The sequence below is a fragment of the Pundamilia nyererei genome, unplaced genomic scaffold (genome assembly GCF_000239375.1).
Source record: "Pundamilia nyererei isolate P.nyererei 1_Seehausen unplaced genomic scaffold, PunNye1.0 scaffold00185, whole genome shotgun sequence".
NCBI classification, from domain to species: domain Eukaryota; kingdom Metazoa; phylum Chordata; class Actinopteri; order Cichliformes; family Cichlidae; genus Pundamilia; species Pundamilia nyererei.
The window spans coordinates 369,735-394,846 of NW_005187586.1; the positions used below are offsets into that span (position 1 = coordinate 369,735).

Consider the following 25,112-nt stretch of genomic DNA (forward strand, 5'->3'; position numbering starts at 1 on the left):
AGATTCACTGAGCGCTCAACACAGACAGCATCGTCAGAAGGAAAGTTGATCAAATAAATTACAAATGTTGTATTGTTCGATACATATGCGTACCGAACCGAAAGCACTGTATCGAACGGTTCAATATCGATACGAATATCATTGCACCCCTATCCAATATATTTATAACTTCACTAGATAACCGGAGATCAACTCTCGTCTCTTTTTCTCCCGTCTCCATAATTTTTCTCCTAACTGCTTTAATCGTTCTGCTCATACCGAAGCTGCCGACTCTTGGCTGGCTCTGACCTCTGGATAGGTTCAACCACTTTTCTTTTGTTACCTTCTTAAACTTGTCCTTGTTCACTTAAGTTAGGTCGATTTAAGTGTCTGATTAGGTTTGTTGTTAGGATCGTTTTCGTGGTGGTCCCCCTGCAGTTTACTTTGGAGAACTTTGTCGCCGAACTCAGAGCTGAGACCATCTGTGCTAACACCGTGTAAGCTTGTGGCTGTGAATATACCACTGTGCACATGTTATGTATTTATGAGATATAGTGGCTTGTAATCAGACGTGAGGCTGTCAGAGGGTCACTGGTGCGAGCTGAGTACACTGGGAATCGGCTGATTGCAGTTCCTGGTTGATTCAATGTTGTGTTTTTTTTGTTTGTCTTTTTAATATTTTCCCACTTTGAGCATCTCATGCATCTCTGTTGTTACTTCATCTGCTGTTTCAAGTGGCTGTTACTGATTTATGAAAATGGGAGAGTGTGTTAGTTGTTAATTATTAATTATTAGTGGTCATAAGCTGCTTCTTTGCCTGGACCACCCCCACTATAAACAAGCACTCCCACCTCCACCACACCGCACCCTATCCCTGCCACCCACACACCCACCAATATCAGTCATGGCCTATGTAACCCTCGTCACTTTCTCAACCCTGTCCTCTAATGTGTGACTTTGTATTGTGCCCCTTCTTCCTGTTTTGTGTATATACTCCTCATGTCTGTTATTTATTCCTGCTGTCCTGCTAGTTATATTTTCATACCATGCTCAGATGGTGTGGCGCTCCCACAATTTTGTAGTACATGTACAACAATCTGGCATCTCTACTAGAAGTTTGTGCATTAAAACAAAGAGCTAAGAAGTCTTAAGTTAACTGGATGGATGCACACCAAATGTAAACCGCTGCGTGCTCAAATAAGCAGCTCTCGATCTTTATCTGCATCGAAGATAATAACATGTCAGCTGTTTTGTTCAAAATTTGTTTCCACTTTCCTCAATTGGCTGTGGAGGGGTGAAAAAAAATATTGCAGGTTTAAACTCTGTGTTTGACTCTGACAACTGTATTCTGCGTGAGTATATATATGTGCACAACTCATCATATATTTAGGTAAGACATTGGATAAAAGCACATTTTGACAAATGAAGATGCTTTCTTCTGTCCTGCAAAGTGTTTTTGGAAGCTTCAGTGTTCGTTTTGCTGCTTTTTTCTGGTACAGTTGGTCTGTGATGTGTTAAACAGTTGGTATCAAACAAGCAGGATCAGCTTCTTTTTTTTCTTTTTTCTTTTTTTTAAAATTATGTGTAATCTTAGGTGGGTTGTGTTGTAGAGTTAATACTTTATGAAAGTGTCCAGGCTGTCTGTGACTGACACGCATGTTCTCAGTTATCTGGTTTCTGTCTCGGTTATGTGATAAGTCGCAGGTTCCATGTGTTCAGAGGATGACTCATTAGTCACAGCACAGTAATGTGTTGTTTCTCTTATTGTCACCCATAAGGTATCTCCTTCAGCCAAAAGGGAACGGCAACAAATCCAAGTCTGATGATTTAGGATCCTTGCGTTTGAAGCTGACCTACATAGAAGACACAGTGCTGCCATCTGCCTGCTACACGCCACTCTGCACCCTGCTGCTCAAATCCCCAGATGTGAAGGTGAGACAGACGCTTTAAGTCGAAGCAAATCCTGATGAGAAAATTCCACACTGAGACGATGCAGAGATCGATATTGTTGTCTTTTCTCTTTTCACTTTTTTTCTCACCCTTCTTCAGCCCATCTCAGCATCAGCAGCACACATCCTGGGGGACATTTGCAGAGAGCGATACGAGGTCATTCTGCCGATGGTCCGACTGCTGCTCCACAACAATCGCTTCGTGCCTTTTGTCTCTGCTGTGGCAGCACTGGAGCTGGACAACACTCAGTGAGTACTCCTCTGGCACATACCTTTTTACACCAAGCCAAGTAGATACACCGGATGGAAACATGCAAACAGATGTTACTGCACTGCAGTCACGCTGTGTTTTCCCTAACAAACAGTTCAACTTTCTGGCTATGACTAATGCAATAAAACAGGAAGCAGCTCTAAAATACAATAGAGCTTCAAGAGTGAATGTGGTTTTAATTACTCGTCTTGACTCAGACGGTCTGATTCTGAAACTTCATAAAAATTCTAGTCACAAAATAAAGTCTAATTGGTGTCTGTGGAATATCTGTGTCCATACAGGGAGGCTAACACTATATTCCGTGGCAACTCGCTGGCAACGCGCTGCATCGATGACATGATGAAGATTGTGGGAAAGAATTACCTATCTGTCACCTTGAAGCCTGTAATAGATGAGGTATGAGTAAAAAGGAGACACACACACATCCTGTGTCGATGCCAGAATAGTCATGAATCACTGGGGTTAGAATGGAAAAATCCACTTAAACATCTGCCCTTCAGCCTCAGTCTGCAGATGTGCAGATGTAATTGGAGGGTTTGGATAGGCGCAGGGTATTTTCCTTTAAACGGTTTTAAAACTGTAATTTTTTTTTAAAATCCTGTCTGGCTTGTTGACACTGGTCTAGATGTACAGGTTGAAGGCCACTGTAATTACCACAGTTTCTTGCAACTGTATCTACAGAGTGTGCATTATTGTGTACTTGGTCTATTCTTTTATCTGTGACTTACAATTGCTAGTTAATTTGAGTTCTTCGACATAAAGCAAAAAGACACAGCTGGGGTTGAAAATGCCTTCAGTCCCTCCTCTCACTCACCGTGTCCAGCTGGTATCCCTCCAATTTCAAGAAAATCTGAATAAACGTGCAGCTCCACACAGCAGCAAATCTCAGTTCTTGTTCACTTGAAATTTAAAGATTTGGTTTGTACTAATTGTTCTTTGTTTGCTTGCTTGATTTTTTTGTTTTTTCCCCTCGTATCTTTAACAGATTTGTGAATCCAACAAAACCTGTGAGATAGACCCTATTAAACTAAAGGAAGGTGACAATGTAGAGGTCAACAAGGTAAGTGCACCCATCTCACTAGATTTATCAGTCTTGTAACAGGATTAATTGAAGCTTTGCTTGTCGTAAAACTGCGAAAAAAGTGTTTATCCACTTTTTAGCTTCTGTTTAAAACATTTTAAAGTGATGCAAAGTTGTTGTGCGTTTTTTACTTTACCTGTGCAGGAAAACCTGCAGGGTTACGTCCAGAAAGTCTTCTCCTCCATCACCCAGTCAAGTTCTAACTGCCCACCACTAATGTGTGACGTCTTCAGGTCTCTGAGGCATTTGGCCTGCAAACGCTTTCCAGGTAAAACGTAGAGCCAGTGTTAAAAAGAAAAACTGCTGTGACAAAAGGTTATATGCACACCCACAGCAGGTGTGTAAATTGTGACGTAAATGTCATTTTACTCCAGAAACTGCTGTAAAATTATGCCGGGCTTTTAGCAGATTGCGATGTGGCTGCTGGCTAAATGCCTTATTAGTCCACAGCAGTATATTAAACCAAATGATATTTGTTATATTTATATATACACTCACCAGTCTTTTCTTTGCTTACACCTTGATTTTACTGGGTTGGACCTTTGCTTTGCCTTATGAGCTAACTTAATTCTTCATGGCATAGATTCAGCAAGGTGCTCGATACATTCCTCTGAGGTTTTGGTCTATTTTGACAGTTTTGAGCTTTTCTCATATAAAATATCTCTATTTTATACGCCATTTTTATGCCGATTGAATTGAATTTGCTGGTTTCTCAGGTGTTTCTTTCTCCTCTCCACAGGCGACCCACATGTTCAGTACTCAGCCGTCAGCAGCTTTGTGTTTCTGCGCTTTTTTGCTGTTGCTGTTCTCTCTCCTCACTCCTTTCAACTGCGTTCCCATCATCCTGTAAGTACACATCACCCACTCTCAGCGCTAATGACCAGTGAGCGTTTGCAGTTCACGTTCTCAGTCGGTTAAACCTCGGTGCCGTTGTACATTTTCTGTAACTGCAGGATCCCGAGATTTCCCGGACGCTCACACTCATCTCAAAAACCATTCAGACTCTCGGCAGCTGGGGTAGCTTGTCAAAAAAGCTGGTAAGATTTATATTGCTGAAATTCTAGTGTGAACTACGTGTTGTCCACTTTATAGTAATTGACAATACAGAGGCACTTTCCAAATGCATTTTTTTTTCCTGTTATGCTAATTAAACCCACTTTGTTTTTTCTCTTTCTAGTCCAGTTTTAAAGAAACCTATATGTATGACTTCTTCAAATCATTCCAGGAAGAGAAGTGTATCGAAAAAGTTAAAAAGGTATTTTTCCCCCCCTCACATACTCACATAAAGGTCTATAAAAGGATTCATCATTTCTAATGGCTGTTATCATTTTGTTTCCAGTTTCTGGATGAAATCTCCTCCAACGTCAGTAAGGAGTCCAGTGGGCTGGAAGACGCTGTCGTTCTCAAGGAGGGGTGAGTGTTCAGTTCAAGTCTGGGCAGAACTGAGAACTCTCACTTGGTAATAAAGAAGCCTTGAGAGTAGGCATAAAACAACAAGTGAATTTTATGACACGATAACCGTTTGAGGGCGTTCACTATGTCCTGTTAGAAGAATCTAATTACATCATTTGAGCATAAAGATTACTCTGAAGTAATAAATTGTACTTGTGGTTTTTTTGCCTTAAGTAAATCAGCTCAGATTTGAACCCTTAGCCTGTCCTTTTATAGGGAAGTACAGAAACGTGCTCAGGGGAGAAAACCCCCTGGAATGAAAACGTTTAAGAAGAGGTGGCTCAGACTGACCAACAGGGAGCTCTCCTACCACAAACATAAAGGTGAGACCAGTTTACTGTAATCTCATACTCGAATGTGATGAAAACTAATGAGACAAACACGTATGCACGGGTTACACGCAATGCTAAGTTCCCGATACTAGCACTAGATGGAGCTAAAGTAATTACTTGTATATTACTTATGAAATTAAGAGATTAAATGGACTGGTTCTTTTATATAGTGCATTTCTACTGAGTATTCAAAGCACTTTATACTTGCCTCATTCACCCATTCATACAAGCACTTTTTTTCTGTTTATGCCTTTTAAAGTGCTGGACAATAAGCATATACAATGACCTGATTTGTTTTTGTAGTTTCCTGTGTTGATTACTTGCGTGTTGACTTTGCATCAGCTGATTAATGAAATGCATGTTTTGAGGGCTTTGCAGAGTAAATACTGCCTTTCTGTGATACTTAAGGAAAGTTTCGAGTGCTCAGTAAATTGTCAGAGAGAGAGGGTGTGATAATAAACAAGATTGATCATCAATCATTGGAGCCAGTTGATAGGAATATAAAACTTCAAGTCTTCAAGGAATTTCCCAAAAAATCTGTTCAAAAACTGCAGCTTTTACTTTCATAGGAGAAGTTAAAATGTTTTATTTTCTTCTGCTCATTATTTAAGCTAAACGGTAATGTTGTTGAGACTGGAGGCTGTTTGTGCGTAAACCTAACAGAATGACTTGTTCTCCCCAGGGAAGGATGCCGACCGCACCATTAATGTCAAAAATATCCGGGCGGTGGAGAAAGTGGATGAAAGTGCCTTTAACCGCAAAAATGTAAGCCAGTTCCCCCTCTCACATGGCCCCGTCATCACTTCTCATGTATTACCCGTTTAAAATGGAAACGTCAGTGCCAGTGTCACTTCCTCCTGTTGTTATTAACAGTGAAAACGGCGCATTTTTGGTCTAATGGGCACGTTCACTTTCAAATGAAGTACAGAAATGACAATGTTGTTGTTGCTGGTGTAGAGGGGCGCTTTGTTTCTTGCGCTCAGAATGACCTTTATGGGAACGAAACGCTCACATCATAGTTTAACTACTTTGTTTCTCTTGCGCCAGATGTTTCAGGTGGTCCACTCTGAGAAGCCTCTTTACGTCCAGGCTGGAAACTGTGTGGAAGCCAGCGAGTGGCTGGAGGTCCTGAGCCAGGTCAGTCGTTGCAACGAAGGACGCCTGGCCACTTTCCACCCGTCAAACTACACCAGCGGGGCCTGGCAGTGCTGCCAAAGCCTGAGTAGCAACGCTCCAGGCTGCAAGCCCTGCACAACGTGAGTTTTTCCTCCACATCAACACCACCGCAAGGGGCGGGGCGGGGGGGGAATGGTTCAGTACCCTCGCTGCCATACGTGGGGCGTGTGTTGCAGATCACAATAAACGCTTAATAAAACTGCCTGCTGGTCTTAAGTTTGACTGACTGTGTAGGTGCTCACGAGCAAACCTTAACCTTTTAATCATTATCTCTTGTTATGAGGACATTTCAAATGGAAAATAGAAAACTTCTAAAGCAGGATTTTTCAGGTGTGCTGATTTTTATATGATGTTAAAAAAGAAAAGTCTTTTCAGCGTGGCATCAAAGCAGGTTAAGTTTGAAGTTTTCAATAAGGAAGAGGCTTTGTAGGGACTAAACTGAGCTTTAATTGAGAAGTGTTTGATTTCATTTATCAGCTACTGACTTTGAGGACTGTCATTTAGCTGCTCTGATGTTGTCGATCTTCTTCACCGCCTCTGTAGATGTTTAGCAAGTTTACAAAGATGAGTCAGATGGTGCACTTTCATGCTAACGTCTGTAGTGTAAGTGATGTGTGCGAGTGTGGAGAGATGCATGTATTTACGTTGTTTTTCTTAGTTTGTGAGTTTCCTTTTTTTGCTGCTTTTTCCTGCAAAGATTTCTCTACACTTGTGTTCTCTCCTGTTTCAGCACCATGCTGGCCAACCTGCAGCTGGATATAGACTGTGACCGAGAAGCAGAGAGAATTTTCTCACTCCTCTCAGCAAACGACACAAAGCTTCAGAGCATGGAGGGTCAGTATCAGTATCGTTTTCAGAAATGCTTCATTAGAGAGAGCAGGGTATGGTTCATATAAATGCAGCTGACTCATGATATGACGTTCAGTTTAGGGTGTTTAATCGTATAAAACTACAAGCCTTATGTATACATTAGGCCCAGTGTTGTGCAGAGTGAGGTCAGATCAGCTGGTGTTTGTCTCTCAGACATTTGCGAGCTTTTTTTTTTTAATCACCAGCAGCTGTCCTTTGTGGGATCAGCCATCAAAGCAATCAACGTATGAAGATGTCAGGTTTTAAATTCATTCATTCTCCACACTATGGTGTGTTTCACACGAACCACTGAGGGCAAAACTTTTAATTTCCAGTGTGGCGGGACAACTCATTTTCAGCCTTCATTTGATGATTTAAAGGTGAAGTTGGTCTAATTCAGAACCACTAGAGCACCAACATCTTAAATCAAAACCACAGACAGTATAAATGGTCACGTAGCTACTGTGACATCATCTGTTGATGAGCATTTGGTAACCATCCCACAGATAATCCTCCTCAAACACAGTATCGCCAAACTTTACAACATAGATTTAATTTATTATTCAGTGTGACCCAAAATGAGTGACTGAGCCCATAAAGTCATCGGGAATCTGTTTGGATATCTCAATAAACATTTTCCCACAGACTTGTCTAGTAACAGAAGTCCTTTTACAGACACAGCTATCGCCATCTGGTGGCCAACTTAGGGCACTTTTACACCGGCTTCATTTGTCTGACCTTAAAGCTAAATCTACGGTGGCTCTGAGAGGACAAACGGATTGCAAGATAAGAAAGCAGCAAGAAAATCTCACAAAACACAACAAAGTATTTCTAGGGAGACAATAACAGGACAGACGAGCTGTGGAAGTGACAGAAACCAAAACATGCACCGGACTGCACTGGGACGCGCTTACAGGAGGAAAACACTTCCGTTTTGTTTTGTAATCTTATTATTATTATTTTTCCTGTGTTTTATGTGCTTTTGCAGGAGTTTTTCTATGTACTGGTGTTTTCTTGCAGTGCATTTGACCTCTCAGGGCCACCGTTTGCATCCACGTTTCATACAAACTATTAAACACGCCTCCTTTTTTTGTATCACATGGTTTTCCCCATTGGGCTGAACACCTCGGACACCCAGTCTGCCATCTCAGTTTTTCTACTTTCACTCTGGTGTCTGTGTAAAAGAGCGAGGGTAAACTGTTTTGCACATACTGCTAATGAAGCTGTTACTTCACTATATCGTCGCGTAGATAAAAACTTGTTTCCTGCCGTCTTCGTGTTCACCATCTCACTTCCGAGCACTTGAAGTTGCACTTTGTAATGTTTGTCCTCTCCACAGATGCCTGTGCCAGTTTGGCAGTGTATCAGGGCCCCCAGCGAGAGCCGGAGGAATACTCAAAGTTCACCATTCAGGAACCCAAAGAGACCTTTCACACACTGAAACAGCTCCGAAACATCATGGAGGAGCTGCAGCGGCAGCACAATAGCAGGAATGACGTACGGCAGTACGGCAGCCTGTAAGTCTCCATGTTACATTATTACAATACACCAGTTTTACGCAGTATGAGTATATAATGCAGTGACGGTAAATGATGTGGAAATCCTATTAATAATACTAAAACACATTCTGCAGTGTGGATGCTGAAAGTAGGACTATGTGATCTAAATTGGTAGAGGAAGTGCAGAACATGATGGCAAAGGAAAAATGGGAAATTTTCAAAATAAGACGCTAAAGTTGTGATCTAAAGCCCTGCAAAGGACATCACAGGTGCACAGGGCAGCATCTGATATCCCCATGTTGTTGTTGTCCCTGGATCATCATCATCATCGATGTTGGTCCAGGTTTTAATACTGCAAGGGACCATTAATACTGTTGTGATGTCATAGTTTTTCGACATGGAAACACAATCACGTCACACAGCAAAGCCAAACCTTAATCCTAGCTCTGACTATGGCCCCTCTATCCCTGCCCTATAATGATAATGATGATCCAGGACGAACACCTGGATCTCAGCTACACCGGAGGATCAGTTCAAAAGTTTTGGACACTAAAAGTAAAGCTGGGAAGCTTGCAGAAATAACAAAAGAAAGTTTGACTTAAAGGGACTAACGCCCTAACTTTAATGTTTTATTACAGCTGTGGCCCAGGACTCTCAGAAAGATCACTTACTCATTATCTTTGTCTTCCTTCCCGTTTCAGTGACAACCCCATAGTGGGAAAAACCTCTTAACCTGGCTGGGGCGATGTGGTCCAAAAGCAGCCACGCCTGCATCACAACAAAGCGCCTACGTTGTCCATTAGAAGCCCCAGGAGCTGTGCCAGTGAGAAAAGGTGCGACCAGGTGAATGATACGCCACCTGACCTCCACATGTCATGAGTCCACTACAGCAGTGACAGCCCGAGAAGGGGAGCCAGAACAAGCTTGTGAGCTTGACCAGGATCGCACCTTCATCCTCGAAAGGAATGAACCCTTAGGTGTTTTTTCTTTTCTTTTTTTTTCTTTTTTTTGAAGTATGTTGCCTCATCTCCTCCCCGTCCTCTGCAGTGAAGGTCACAGATTCTATCCGTGTCTTAACTTATGTCCCCCTTTTTACGTACAGCTGTGTGAAATGGGCATCATTAGATGGTGTGTGAATAGGCTGCTAATTTTTTCTTTTATTCACAGAGTTTTATACGAACAGCTGTAATGATGCTCTCCTCTCATCTGTGAACATCTGTCTTTACAGTTGATTCCTAATCACCAATCTGGAGGCCCCTCCCCCCCGTAAACTTCAGTCTTTTCTCCTCCTCCTGAACAAATGTAAATGTATATTTTCAAAGAACATTTAAACCGGTCTGCCTTACTTTGACGGATGTTTCTTTCACATCAAATGCTGAGGGAATAATGCAAAAGCACTTTAAATATTTGGAGCACTCCAAATAGAAAATGATTGGATACTTGGTATCAGCTTTCCCCATTTTGATCAGTTACATGATCCTTTGTTTCATTCCTGTACAATAACATTTATAGCCTGTAGATTTTAAGATATTTTTCTTGACCAAAGACGATTTCATAGGTTTGAACATGAACTTGAAGAAATTAATGTATTTTGAATACAAATGGTTTAAAAATGGAGATAAATAAGATGAATATATATAAATATATATATGTTTGGTTTATGTGTACGTTTTTGCTAACATATCCTTTACTTTTTAGTGACTTAAGGCAAGCAGTTTGCATGCGTTCAGTTTTGAATCCTGATAGCACGACTGTAGTGAAGAGTTGTATTTCCCTGTGATTGTGAATCGTATCGGTACGGTGTGCGTCAGATCTGTGCTGTCGTGTTGAGAGCCTTGAAACCTTACTAACAGTGGCTTATGTAAGAAATGATGTTCAACCTGCAGAGAGGAACCAATTGGAATAACAAAATCGCCCCTGTCTTTCACGCTTTAGTCCAGACAATCTCCGCCAGTGCGCACGTTATGTCCTCCTTCTTTACTATCGCGGCTCCAGCTGTTCTGTTTCATCGTCTTTAGGGAATTTTCTTGAAATGTGGCGCAGCTGTTTGCCACAGCACTCTGCTGCAATGACCAGTAGAGAAACGTCTGTGTAGTAAAGGGAAAAATATGATGTTATTACAAACTGTCAGACTCTTAAAGTTACTCATATTCTAGCATGCATGTCCTGCAGGAGTAGGGTTGCATCAGATGAACAAAGCAATAGCAAATAATCAAGATTGATTGCGTAAAATAGAGATTATCAAATTTACTTTGTGGGTCTTACTCCATTTTAATTTAATTCAGTTTGTTTGTAACTGACACAAACCAGCTCCTCAATTTTATTTTTTAAGTGGTAACCAGCAAAATTTCCCCCCAGTTAGGCTGGTTTTGATTATCAGTCGGTGGATTGTTTTTCTTGGGGGGGGATTTTTGTTCATTTTTTCCCTCTGAAAGAACCAGTGAACAATCACTTTGATTCAGTCTTGATTTTTGAGTTCTTTTTTTGTTCCTTCCTGTGGTTTTGAGTCTGCTTCCCATTTGAACGATGAAGTGTTGAATAGAGACAAAATTAAAGTGGACCTGTTATGCTTCTAAATTCTCTCATATACTTACAGGTTTAATTGTGGGTGCTCATATAAACAAGTGTATGCAGAGTTAAAAGTTCACACTGCTCTACATTCACTGTTTCAGAGGTTGTTTTGTTGTGTTTTTTCTACTCATGGATGGTGATGATTTCAGAGAGTGGATATCCCCTTATATGGTCATCTCAGCTCCATATAGGGGGATATCTAGGGCATCCAATCAGAAGGAAGGATTTCACAAAGCCTTAAAGAGACAAACGCTCAAACAGGTTATTTTATGTAGACGATCAAATGAGAAGAAATACAAACATGGAGCAGTGAAAGAGCATAACGGGTCTCCTTTGAACATCTAAAGTTTAAACATTGAATGCTGATATTACAGGGTTAACTGTGTCTTTTCTTTTATTTGTCTGTGATTGTTTTCATGAGTTGTGTCTTTGGTCCATTATCTATTTCTAACTTGCATGTCTTGTACATTTAACAATATATTTTTCTAGGAAAATGTTTTGTACCTTTTTTTCTCTCTCTTTTAAACACTGATTTTAATGTATTACTCAGCTGGTACTTTTGTTCTCAGTCTGTCGACTTCGTCAAGGCTGGATGCTTTCTGTTTTGTTTTGTTTTGTTTTGTTTTGTTTTTTTGTTTTGTGTGTTTTCTATGCCCGTGCGCACTCCTTATTGGCTCCTCGTGGCCATAACTCCCTCAAAACTCCCTCTCGTTGAAGCTGATTAACACAGTGTTACTGCGGTGAATGTCGCGTGTTCACGTGCACGTCAGTAGTGAACAACGTGCCTGATCGGAGCCAAAATAAAACTGTAAAGTGATTTCACGCCGATTCGGTTAATGGACTTTGCTTATGATTTGAGTGACGCTGAATAAAAACAAATCTCTGATGTCAAACTTCGACATCTGAATCGGAAAGCTAGCGTAGAATCAATTGTTGTTGTATCGCATAAGCTTGCATGCTAACTCCATTGCTAGTTTTAATATGGCCAGTAAACTAGAGGGTGGTGTATGTGTGCTTATTTTCATAAAACGTGAACGGGGAGGGGTTGTTTTAATCTGTCTGATTTTAATAAGGGAAGTTTCTTCATTTGTTTGTTGTTATAAACGGTCTCTATGTGGAAACATGTGACTTTCCTGTTGGACTACAGCCAGCTTCATTTCATAAGATTACCAAACAGGAAGGGAAATGTCCATATGGGCTTTGATCTATCAGGTGAACACAGGGGAAATTAAGGTATTAGCCAACATGCAGATCTGATATGGCTCTTAAGAAGGACCAAAATCTGATATCACTGCAGTTTGTTTTTGCAGGTGTATCTGAAACAATCATTTTTTTTCCTCCTGCCAATCAGATTGTTCTGTGTCAAAGCAAAGTGTGAGTGCAGATGACCGTCTGAAGGCTTTGTAGAATTTTTTTTTTTTTTAAAGCTAAAGTCTCTTCTTGCCTCTTCTTGTCCAGTAAACGGTGAGCAGTTCGATGTTATCGTCACATCTCCAGCTCGTTTCTTCTGAATGTCTGTTATTTTTATACACATTAAACATTTTATTTTTCCATAAATGGTCTATTCTGTGTCTCTTCATAATAAAAACACTTTGCCAGTGCCTCTTCTGTTTGTTAGGTGTCTGTTTTCCTACTGCGCTGATGTGACCTGCGTACAGTGTCCTCCACGATTCAGACAAAGAAACAAGTTGTGTAATTTTGCGTATAACTTGCTAAAGGTTTGCAATTGGATTCAGGTCTATAGCAGATTGAGGGCCAGCCAATGGCACCAATGTTTTCAACGTGAAGGAACCACCAACGGACTGGGCTCGTTAGGCCGGGCACCAGGAGCGACCCAGGGCTCACTGTGCCAACTTAAAGTCTGACAGTCGAGATTATTATCTCCATAATAACAGCAGTCAGGATACTGTTGGCTAGCAAGGAGAGATTGCATAGATGGGCTGCACCAATAAGACAAACTAAATTCTGCTAAATTAATTTCTCATCCCGTCTCAAAAATATGTTGGACCCTCTCGCCACCCTGTGTCTAACAGCGTGCTCCTGCTGTTTTTCCTCGCACAAAGGAGCGTTTACCTGTCCTGCTGCTGGGTTGATACCTGTCTAAAGCCCTATGCCACAGCTTGCGCCCTGGTATCTCCTCCACACGCTTGAGACTTTGAGGAAGATGCAGCAAAAACCTTCTTCTTGGACTACCTGTGCAACCTGAATAGGCTACAGGTATCATCTCATGCCCTCTAACTGTAGAAAGTTAGTTTTTAGAGCGAGGCTAAGCTGGCTTTGTGGCAAACTGTGATGAGCGAGCTTGACGTTTGTACAGTTGGAAATGTAGATCTTAGCATAAAAGATGGAAACTAGCTTGGCTGCCTAGAAACACTTTAAAAGTGTTGGTAGCAGGACTTTTATTACTTTGGTCTGAGTCCAGATATCAGTTTAACCTGTTTACCATACAAGTAAGACACGCTTTAACTGCCTGTGCTCAGCGCACATCTGCGAGATCCTGATAAGCTGGTGTGATTTTTGCCAAGGTCGCTAAGGCTAAGAGCTAATAACCAGTAAAAGATAATAAACATCAAACATGAAAGACATGTTTTCGCTCCTCTGGTGGTGAGGGGGCAAGTTTTGAATGTCTCTGGGTGGAAAAATATTTGGGTTTAGAGGATTGAATTTATACCACAGCGTGAGACGTCCTCACCTTACAAAGAGCTCCATCTGGGAAGGTAGACACACACTCAGACAGGAGTTTAAGGTTAAATACACAGATCATACAGGATGCTGCTTTGTGGTCCCTGAAGTGCGTGTGCAGTCTTTCTATGTGTTGCGCTTCTTACGTGTGCATCTCCTGCTCCAGCTACACCACAGAGAGGGTGAAAAACTGTCTGTTGTAATTTAAATAAACCACACTGATCTGTTTCAATCTGTTTATTCATCATCGAGTAATATCAGCGATATATCTTCTATGAGACATTTAGGTCACGCAAAGTTTTAACTCTGCCTGGTGTCAGGGGAAAAAAGAAGCCTTTTACACACAAAGTCCACAATGAAAAGATTTATAGGACAAAGCACTGCATTTGCAAACATTTTACACTCAAAGGCTTTAGGTAAGCTGTTTTCTTCTTTGCATATAATGTAAAGTAGCTGCAGACGCTTTCCATTAAACTTCTGCATGTCCGCTTTAAGCTGCATCTGCTGTTTAAAATGCACCCAACAATAACGAGGCATCGTCCCGTGAATCTGCTGCTCACACAGACATGCCGTGGGCTCTGCAAGGCGGCACGCCGGCCAGTGGGGCGAAGGGAGGCGGGTTGGCCTTCTCTGCTGAAGAGCAAAACGACGATCCTCCCTGGGAGAGCAGGACAAGGGAAAAGAGACATTAACCACAGACTTCACAGCTTCTGAGTGAAAACTCACACTTTTCAAATAAATTATTAGTTTTATAACCCGTTATGTTATAAAAAAGAAAACAGCTGAAGCACTGTAGAGCACCCGGTCCCTTTTGATGCATTTGAGTTTAAAACCCCGACTCGAGGCCCCCTTTTTCACGGGCCTTCACAGACAGCTCGTTGTTTCAGTCGAACTGTTGTTTAAGATCAAACCTGCAGAAGCCTTAATTGTTCTGATGGAACATTCAGCATTATTGGTTGTAAACACGTGGGTTTATTTTATTAAGATGCAGCCAATAAATTGCTCCGATGTGGGTGGTCAACAGAGCTGCGGTTCGTGGAAAACACTAGGTTTCTGGATTAGAAAGGGCCCGTGAAGATTTAAAACAGAGCTTTGGCTTCCCCTGATTGTTTTCCACCTAAACACTTGCGTGTGGCCTTCTCAAAAAAAAAAAAAGAATTTCCTCATTTATTTTAAACTTATAATCTCCTTCATACTAGCTAACTAACACTTCTCCAAGCACAATTAACAGACCGAAACCCCACGGGGTACTAAAAAAACTGAACGCAGTGCTGTGTTTTAAATGTGAACAAACAAGATTTGCATCTGGATTTGGATCGATCAGAACCACAACTCATGCAAATCAAAGCACACTTATTTTTGAAATGTGCTGCTGGAAACGATGTGACATTACTGTGGTTGTCAATAAACACTTGCAGGTTCACCTCTGAGTGTGTTCCTGTCAGAACCAGAACTAGATGCTATTATTACATCATCTTAGCCATGATCTTTGAGCTCTTTCGGGGTACACTACATTCAAAACAAACTTGTATCTGTAGTGAAAATCACAGCATGACCTTTAAAAAACATTCATACTGAACAGGAATTTATTGCTGTAGCCACAATGAACGAATGCCAACATGCAAAGAAACAAGAAACACTACTGCCTGCACTGGGCCTCAGTGAAGGATGCAGATCTGTGAATGACTGTAAGAATAGTTTTTCAGGTAAAAGTTTAAAAGCGGTCTTTGATATCTCAGCAGCCGATCCTGTAAAATCTTCAACTTGTTTTTGTGACACATCTGTCAGATGTTTGGTTGGATTGAGATGTAAAGAATTTCCTCTGACTTTTTTCTTTTTCCTCAAAGCAAGCAACACTACCACTGGACTCCAGAGCAGTGGAGATGTGTTCTCTGGAGTGACGATTCGTGCTTCTCTGCCTGGCAATCTGATGGATGAGCCTGGCTTTGGCAGTTGCCATGAGAATGGTCCAAGACATTTTGGAGAATTTCATTTTCCCAAGTTTGTGAGAAAAGTTTGGGGATGGTCCCTTCCTGTTCCAATATGACTGCACACCAGTGCGCAAAGCAAGGTCCATATAGACGTGGATGAGCGAGTTTGGTGAGTCCTGACCTCAACCCAGTAGAGCACCTTCGGGATGAATTAGAGCTTAGACTGCGATCCAGGCCTCCGACATCAGTGTCTGACCTTAAATGGTCAAAAACTCCCACAAACACACTCTGAAACCTTGTGGAAAGTCTTCCCAGAAGAGTTGAAGCTGTTATAGACGTCACTCGAGTTCATATGCGTTTGAAGGCAGATAAGCAAATACTTTTGGAATATAGTGTAACATCCACATGAAGGCCAGGACAAGCATGGTTTCCTGGCAGAATCTGTTTGCCCAGATCATCACACTTCCTCTGATGCCCTCGTTGGTTCACCGGCTGTCCTTCTGGATCCACTTTTGCTCATCATATCCACAATACTCCACAAGGCCTGCCATTTTTGACGTCCTCTGACTCCCCCTGGAAAAGTCTCTTAGATCCTTACATTTTCCCAATTTTCCAGCTTCTATCGCCTCACCTTCTAAATTTATTCCTTTGCTGACTGATGTATATCTCACCCCCTAACAGGTACTGTCATGACAAGAAAATCACTTCACCTATGAGTGTTTTAGTATTGTGGCTGATAAGTTACACCATGGTCTCCGAAGTCCATCATAAAGAAACACTGAAAAATTCTGCATGAAATCATTTTGTGTGACACTTTGAAACCACAATTAGCTTTAAAGGAATTTTTAATATAGGGAGGAAACAGAGAGGTTTGCTGGCCAGTCGAGAAGTTTACACGAGAAACAGTTTAGACTTCACACAGCCACTATATATTTGTAATTGTATCTCTGTGTGTTGGCGTGTGTGTGTGTGAGAGAGACGGTGTTGACCTCACATTGACTGGGTGGAGCTGGTGTGCTGTGTGTATATTGGCGTCCATCAGCAGAGGAGCTGTTGGGGAAGATGCTGTTTTCTCAGAGGGATCAGCCACAGGGCTGCTGCTCCACTGAGGCAAAGAAAGGGAAACACACACACATGATATTAGGTAAGTGCAAAGAAGGGGAAAAAATCAGTTGATATTGGGACACCAAATATTGATATTTTATTAAATAAATTAAAATATACTGGGAATAGTACGAACACGTACACCATCCTGAGATAACTTACAGTAAGTCCACTAAACTGATAAACCATCCAACACTGGGCACACTTATCTTGACTGTGGCGGAGGTGTGGTCCCTGGGTCAGCTGCAGGGGAGGGGTGGTACAGTGAGCTCAAGGAGCAGTGCCAGGGAGGTTGGAGCGACAGGTGGACATGATCTAACTAATCAGGTTTCTCCCTTTTTATAGTGAGGTTGGAGATCAGACACGGGATAGCACGAGACAGCTGGAACGCTAGCGGACGCTTGTGCCGAACCAGGGAAACAGTGTTCGTGTGCAAAATCAATAAAAACGATTAAGAAACACGGGAACAGTGTGTCGGGTCTCTACAAAATCTCTATCTCTGGCTGTCTGGTGACTCTATTGAATTTTTTTCACATTCTTTGTCTGATTGCAACTTTTGACTGGAAGGTGATTGCACCGGTCGCCTGGTAGGAGGCAACGTTTCTCCAGACAGTTGCAGTCTGACTTGCACCGACTACAATCAACCTCAGATTGCTAAAGGTTTGCAAATAACTGCTGTGTAATTTATAAATGCAGACAGATTGCATCAGTCTCTTCTGAACAGTGTAAATGAGTCTTTATCAGTGAGCGCAACTCAAGGTTGCTTGACTCAGCGGCCGTATTCTGGTTTCAGGGAAGCAGGACAGCAGCGGATATGTGATTTTTGATGATTTATCTCAGGGAACTGTTCTATTATTGGAAACAGATTGCATATAATTGCCAACTTGACCCCATTCATTAGCAAACTGACATCAGACTGACTGCATCTTATCTTATGCATCAACAATGTCTTCTGTGGAAACTGTCACTGAACATGATATATTGAAGGAAGTGAAAAACATTTGTCTTTGATTTGTTCTTGTTCTTATCTCTCAAAGTGAAAACAACACCGATGTGATGAAGCTGCAACATAACGCTTCTGAAAATTGTTTTTTTCTAAGCTTTGATTTTAGTTTGGTGGGAAAAGTCTTTTGAACTCTGCGTCTGTGACAGTTTGAGTGGAAGCAGCAGGAGGAAAAGTGAAGGTATGTTTCTGATAAGCGTTACCGATGGACTGAGGTTTAGCGGATCAGAGACAGCTCTGTTAGCCTCTGCTGATAGAACCGCCTGCCAAGCAGTCTCAGGAACATTGTTATTGCATCACTCTCCTTGTATTTAACTTTTATGAGAGACCATTCAAGACATGCATGAGAGGTAAGGGAGAGTTTATTATGCAGACAAATCAATGCTCTTGTACACCACAGTGTCAATGCAACACGTGGTCTGACTACGATTTTCTGGCTGCACAGCAATCAGGTGTCCGCTTCATGCGGGACTCAGCACTTTTATTTCTTGCCTCTCATCCCGCACGTCCCAAATTTTGATTGGTTCTAGTTTTCAACAGTTAGCGTTGCAATTCAGACACATTTCCTAAAGTTTTTCTTTAATGCAGAGGTTGTTACAACAATAAATAAGGCTGTCATCTGGGGTCAGCCTGATCTCACTGCCCACACAACAGGGAAGAGCATGAGTCACCACAAAGCTGGCACGCTCCAGTGGAAACTTCAACAAAGAAAAAGAAATGCAGCTACAATAAGATGACGAAACTACTTATGAATGAGTAAAGCCAGTGCGAGAGTTTTTCTCTTTTAAACAGGAGAGAATGATCTTGAAGCGAGGAGCACATGTGAGTATTACAATGCGCTGCCCGTGATTCAAAATGTGATGGAGTCTGCATGATTTGTGTGATTTTCTTTTTTTAATATTAGAAAAACCATAATATCAAACCACCTTTCATCATTAATAACATACTTTTTGACACTTATTTATTTTATTGGGATCTTTTTATCCGTGTACAGAAAGTGAGGTAGGGAGGTCAGGAGTGGGAAGGCTGTATTCTGTGGTTGGATGTAATCACTTCTTACAGTCAAGGCACGCAAAGAGATGAGAGACAGACTTTATGGCTGTTTGGCTTGGCTTTAAGATGCTGCACTTCATGCAGTCAGAATTATTTTTCCATTTTCACAGTGTTGAGTTTAGTCTGACTCAGTGTTGAATGACCAGTATCTAGGGAATTTGTAAAAGTGAGACGGTTTTATTTTATATTTGGGAGGGAATCATTTTTGGCCTTTTGAACAACTGCACTAGGCTACTGCATACTGTGCAGCAGGAACGTGAGAGCAGATGGTGCCATGATCCACGCTCGCTTTCCAGTGTTTTCCTTCTCCTGTTATCCTTTTTCCTTTCTGTTTTGCTCTCTCTGCACTGGTGAGGGGTAAAGACGAAACATTAATCTCTCCCCTACAGTATACATGCCCGCTATTTTTTAAAAATCGTTTTTATCATTAACTTGGTTTCCCTGGGTCTTTTCCCGTGTGTGATGAATAAATCTTAATTTTTTGGGCTGGCTTTATTTTGTTGTATTTACCCGTGACACCTTAAAGGCCGGTCATGTCGGACATAAACCGGTCCGTGGTGCAAAAAAGGTGAGTTTGAAGTCTGATGTCAGTTTGCTACCTGCTCTACAGGTCATAAATCAACTAGTGCAGCTTTAAAATCCACCACATTTTGTGTTGTTGGACTTTTTTGTTCAAGGTAGTTTGTGTAAATACATGCACACAGATCACAATCTACTACAATTAATTGTGGTGTGCCACAGGGTTCAGTCCCGGGACCTCTGCTCTTTATTTTCTTTCTCCTTCCTCTCTGCAGTATTTTCAGGAAATATAACATTAAGGTTCACTGTTATGTAGATGACACACAGGTTGCTGTGAATGTCTTACCAACTCTCTAATGCTGCCCAGCACTGCTGTGGTGAGTATTCCTGTGAAGAAGGCCACGAAGTTGAGGCCGGCGAGGGTCCAAATTAAAATGTACACTGTAAAGACTTCCTCACAGCTTTCTACTCCAACAAATTCATAGTAGTTGCTGAGGTAGCCTCCACTGCATAACAAAGCCACAGAGCAGGTTAGTTCCAATGATTTGTAAGACAAAACACATAAAAGTCGGATGATCAGGATATTTGTGACTGAAGTTCAAACTTTCAGCTTTAACTGAAGGGGTTAAAGCCTTATGGTGTCGCTGAGCTGCTCAATCCAATTCATTTTAACAATGATTTGGTCACTCCCATCTCTCTGTCTTGTAGGTTTATTTAGTTTTTTAATGATGACCTAACTTATCTCTGCTGACAACTCATTGGATGTCGAGATCCCCACTGAACAGCAACGCAATGCAATTTCAAGAATTTGAATCAACTTCAGATGTTTGCTGATTTTGTCATGAATTAATAAGGAAACAGGCTTCACCTGACCATAAACCTGCTCGTCACACAACTATGTGATTACTTTTGTGCATTTCACAATGGGGACTCTACAAAAACGACTATAATGCATAAAGAGTTAATGCAGTACTTTGGTTAAACCCCTTGAATTAAAGCTGCAAATTTACACTTTAATAGTTTGATTTAAAGTCCACTGTGATGGTGAACAGAGAAACTGCAAAAAAAGGTGTTTTTGCCCCAAAACGTATGGATGTATATGAACGTGTCTATCATTTTGTTCAATCTGTGATCACACATGACATAGATTACTGTATACTAATGATTAAATGTCTCACTTGGCGCAGTCATACAGGTCGCAGCAGTAACAGGTTCCACTTCTTACCGTCATGGTACAAGACTCCTTTAGACTCCAACACGACACCTGGGCAGCGAACCACAAGCTCACAAACATACAGACAACACAACTGGAGGTTTATCCTGCACATTCGAATCTATCCGGACTGGTTGTGACTATGTATCTGAATTAGTCACAGGATAATGTTTTCCTTCAGCGTGTCTCTACTCACAGAAGTGTAGAAATTCTCATAGATGTAGCAGTTGCCGCTGCTGTAATACTGACATCTCCCTGCTGTCAGTGGCCGCATGTCCTGGCAAAAGTTAACATGAGAAACAATCCACAACATTTCACCCAGAACCATTCAAATCAATCTTTATTCGGTGCAAACAGTGGTAAGTTTGAAGTCGAATAAAACGGTCTCTTCCAAAATTCACTCAGTCCGATTTGAAACTGTAACACGAGGTCAGCATGGCCCTTTATTATTGCTTCACAGTCTTCAGTTAACTGTGCAGCCATCTGCTGAGGTTACAAGCAAGTGTAGGTATCTCACCATATTTAAGGCAATGCAGACGCCGTCGATCACCAAGCACACAGAAGAGACGACGATCCCGAAACTGAGAAAGACGATGGCAGCGGTCAGCTGGAGGAGAAGCAAAGGTGAAAACACAAATGAGAGAGCTTTAATGTAAGATTTGTGCCAGATGAAAGGCTGGAGGGAAGCCTGACAGGAATGCAGAGAAAAGCTGAGGAAAAGTTTTTTTCTTTCTCTCCAACACATAAGCGTTTTTTCATGTGGATCATGTATCGTAGGTGTGAAGCTATTAGGTTTCCTCACAAAGCACTTAAAACCGTGTTTTTTGAAAAACCGAACTTTGAGAGGCGTAAAATATTATGAAAGACATTTTTTTAAAGGTGGAACCTGTTAATTATATAAACAGTACTGTGCAAAAGTCTTGAGCCAAACTTAATTTCTTTATATTTTGCCAGGAAAATGGGAAATAGGCGCATCGATTTACTGAAACATTTGGAAACAGACGTGGAAATACAGCATATGAGGCAAAAACAGCATGTGGATAATTCCAATGAGCTTTTGAAGTCAGTCTTTGGTATGACCACCTTTATTCTTAACACAGGCTGAACTCTCTCAGGCAGCTTTCTTGTCATTTCTTTAAGCAGTCTTCAGGAACAGTTCTCCAGGCTTGTTGAAGGACATTCAAAGCTCTTCTTTGGATGTTTCTGCCTTTTGTTCTGTCAAGATGATCCCACTCTGCTTCAGTGATGTTGAGCTGTGGGTTCTGTGGAGGCCAGTCCATGACTGATGGTGTTCCACTGTGTGCTTTTTCTATCCAAGTATGATTTTACTATTTTCTCCACCATGTTTAACAGATGGCTGTAGACACTCACTTTTGTACCTCTTCTGACTTTTTCTTGAAGATGATTTGGACCAGAAATTTCAAACTTCCACTGAGATCATTACTGCCAAGGCTTCAGTGAGCAGTGGACGGATCAGCTTAAGGTCTCTCAGGTCATGTGTCAGCTCTTTGCTGGATTTTCTTTTCCCTATTTCTTAAAAACACGATTTTCAGATACTGTCAATAGTTGTTTTTAGACCTGCCACTTCTTCTTTTGTCCTCCACTTGTCTGTTTAAGGCTGTCAAACTGTGTTTATCTTTGGCATTTTTCATCGATTCAACACAAAATAGGATCAAATGATGTTTCTGTTTCTGTGGCGGCTCACCAGCTAAGATGATATAATCAAAATCCAAACTGGACCAAATCCAAGCAGAATGAAAGTCGTCAACGCCTTTTTTCTCTTTGTTGACAGGATAAGCTGCTGGTTTTCACATAACCTAGAAGTGTTTTGAAAGCTTCCTTTGATATATCGTAAAGTGTGGGTGATGAATACTTAAACTGAAAGAAACCAGAAAAACATCTATTGTCTGTTTCACATTATTTCTCCTCATTTGACTAGTAAAGTCTAGGTCATGTGACGATATTCACATTATTTTGCCTTTTTTTAAACCAACTTTTGTGCTACACTCAGTTTTTTAATGGTGTTTTTCACAGTTTAGGATTTTTTATATTAGAATTTCTATCAGAGAAACACACACAAGTTCAAATAACTGCAGACAAAACCAGGATTAGCTCACTCTACACCCATTGGATAAAGGCAGATCGGTGCCGCTTTCCTAAAAAAATACTTTTTTTTTCTTTTTACTTACTGAAAACAGCCCAATGACAGTGTCGTATAATTGGTTACATTGTTACTGTAAAATAATGTGCTGTCACTAGTGAGACGTCTTCAGAGCTTTTTGTTTTAATGTACGTGTTGCATTTATTCCTATTAAAGAGACGCAGGGAGGGCTGAACATACCAGCTGCCTGCGGTTTTCTTCCAGCCAGAGTCCCAGAAGTCCCAGGAAGGATCCAAGGGTGAGCTGAAGAAATCATCCAAAGGACCAAATTTAAAAGCATACGGTTTGTTACAAACCAAACAGATGCAAAGAGTTTAAAATGATCAATCAATATATATAAATCAATACAGCCGTCCATAATTAATTTCACACTCAGATGAAGGTTACCAAATCTGCACCGAGTGAGGCAAAACCTTTGGCTACTGCAGCTTGAGCTTTATGATGGAAATCACATGAGATGCTTTCCTGTTCCTCCTGACAACTTTTTACATTTCTTTAGTCGTATCAACCAGATGTCTCACTAAATAAAATCAAATATGATTTTTTTTTAAAAAACAGCTTACAATAACTCCAGATGCGTAGCCAGTCACATTCAGGCTCTCTGTTCGGGTCGTTGTGTAGACCCCCAGCACCACCAGCAGCAGGGACAGACTGAGCATGCCCAGCACCAGCCGTAGAGCTCGCCTGACCTTCACCATGATGTCTGCCACCCAGCAAACAAAGAAATAAACATAGTTTCAGTCATATTAAAACGTTACAGTGCCGGTTCAAATCTCGACAGCTGCCCAACTTAGTTTATTTTGTTTATCTGGATTTCATTTATTTGACTTTTATTGTGAAAACTATTACCCAACCACAGGCACCCATCTTGTTTAATTCACATGCCATGAAATATTTACAGCTCAATAAAATGAGGCATGGAAATGGACTTGAATCCATGGTTTCTGAACACTGGACAAAGAAACCATGAAAGCTCGCACAATATCAGTGGCAGCCAACAAAGGAAACATCTGTGCACTTTAAAACACAATTTAGGGAACAATATCAGGATTACACTGGAGCACAACATTAGAACGTGTAACAATGCAAAGTTCAGCATCTTTTAGCTCTTATAAGGAAGCAGGAAAGATAAACTTTAGTGAAGTTTACTGACAAAAGTTAAAGCTCACACAAACACAACAGAAAGGGTTCATGTAGCTTCCTGTCTCTTTCCTTGTTTATGTGACATTAAAAGCACAGGAGCAGTGAGATTCATCTCCTCCCGTGACCTTCACACTTTATGGACATGATTACAGCACCACCATCAGTTTTACTGACAGCCTTTATCACTGAGCTTCTGTGAAAACCCCAAACTGTGCTGCAACAAATAACACTTCACCTGCCTTATCAAAAACGTGATTGGATTAAAAGCAACAAAACAATTACCGGTAAGTAAACTGGATCCAAAGGGATTTGAATTATTATGATCAGTCAAGTTTAATACTCCTGTCCCATCCAGCTGTGATGCCACCACCGCTCTCTTACCTGTTGCTCGGCTCTGTGGGCTCCGTTTGTCCCGACCCGGTGCTGTTCCCTGAATCCGGACCATAAATCCTCCTTTGAAACACAGATTTCCCTCCGACAGCTTCTGATGAATGCAAACAGCCGTTCACTTGAACAGTCGTTTGAGCTGCACAAGCATCAGCTGCATGAGTGTAGCAGCTCAACTTCAGTGAGAGAGGAGAGCTCCTGCGTCCGATGCGTTCAAGCACGGTCGGAACCGTGAACTTCACCTGGAAAGTCACTTGACAGTTAAATTAGGTAATAACACTGGGACCCTTTACAACCCCGAGTTGTAAATCAAATAAAAGCACGTGGCTGCCCGAGAGCTGGTGCATGTCTAATGTATTAATGTCACATATTTTCTTTGCACGCGTGGGCGTGGTTTTATTAACTATGTGTACATTTTGCGCTCATACAAAACTTTGAGGTGAGGAGGTATTTTGTCATTTTTATAGATCAGAGCAATTATATGTGTTGTTGTATTAAAAAGTCACACATTATTAGTCCTTTAAAATCTATCATCTGCTTTTAAATAGCAAGCTAAAGCCATGCGCTGGCTAGCTTGGTGCTGAATGGATGATCGAGCATGCATCAGGATTTAAAATGAAGAGCAGTTCAGAGTGAGTTTGATATCGATGTGGTTCAGTTTTGTTCTCACGTTTACAGTGGCGTGCTCACTATTGCGCAGGGTACCTGTTGGAAAATCTTGCACAGAAAGACTGCGGGTCTTTTAAAAGATGTGGGG

General features: G+C 41.3%; 2 protein-coding genes across 2 annotated transcripts in view; one reads left to right on the forward strand and one right to left on the reverse strand.

Annotated features, from left to right (window-relative positions):
* Positions 1-12,752, forward strand: part of rasa2 (RAS p21 protein activator 2) — a 33,534-nt gene extending 20,782 nt beyond the window's left edge. Inside the window, exons 9-23 of the mRNA XM_005746937.2 lie at positions 1,758-1,911; positions 2,029-2,177; positions 2,481-2,595; positions 3,185-3,259; positions 3,425-3,548; positions 4,020-4,126; positions 4,234-4,317; positions 4,458-4,535; positions 4,620-4,693; positions 4,949-5,055; positions 5,747-5,829; positions 6,112-6,320; positions 6,971-7,074; positions 8,429-8,606; positions 9,290-12,752. Coding sequence (XP_005746994.1) covers positions 1,758-1,911; positions 2,029-2,177; positions 2,481-2,595; positions 3,185-3,259; positions 3,425-3,548; positions 4,020-4,126; positions 4,234-4,317; positions 4,458-4,535; positions 4,620-4,693; positions 4,949-5,055; positions 5,747-5,829; positions 6,112-6,320; positions 6,971-7,074; positions 8,429-8,606; positions 9,290-9,320 — 1,672 coding nt within the window. The 3' untranslated portion in view covers positions 9,321-12,752. The remainder of the gene's footprint in view (positions 1-1,757; positions 1,912-2,028; positions 2,178-2,480; positions 2,596-3,184; positions 3,260-3,424; positions 3,549-4,019; positions 4,127-4,233; positions 4,318-4,457; positions 4,536-4,619; positions 4,694-4,948; positions 5,056-5,746; positions 5,830-6,111; positions 6,321-6,970; positions 7,075-8,428; positions 8,607-9,289) is intronic.
* Positions 12,753-14,069: 1,317 nt separating this feature from the next.
* Positions 14,070-24,498, reverse strand: LOC102196867 (transmembrane protein 255B). Its single transcript, XM_005746901.1, has 9 exons — positions 24,350-24,498; positions 23,389-23,528; positions 23,006-23,068; positions 21,182-21,271; positions 20,861-20,941; positions 20,630-20,715; positions 19,798-19,957; positions 16,767-16,877; positions 14,070-14,499 (listed from the first exon to the last, which is right to left on the reverse strand). Exons 1-9 carry the CDS (start codon positions 24,411-24,413, stop codon positions 14,398-14,400), a joined length of 897 nt encoding a protein of 298 aa, XP_005746958.1. The 5' UTR covers positions 24,414-24,498; the 3' UTR covers positions 14,070-14,397.
* Between the last annotated feature and the right edge of the window lie 614 nt (positions 24,499-25,112).

Bases quoted from the DNA above. Each gene is read 5' to 3' on its own strand.
- LOC102196867 (XM_005746901.1), bottom strand. From the start codon at position 24,413: ATGGTCCGGATTCAGGGAACAGCACCGGGTCGGGACAAACGGAGCCCA. The intron at 23,069-23,388 runs GTAAGCTGTTTT...TGATTTCTTCAG, and splicing joins GCTACGCATCTGGAGTTATT to CTCACCCTTGGATCCTTCCT. The intron at 19,958-20,629 runs GTGAGACATTTA...TTTGTTATGCAG, and splicing joins GACCTGTATGACTGCGCCAA to TGGAGGCTACCTCAGCAACT.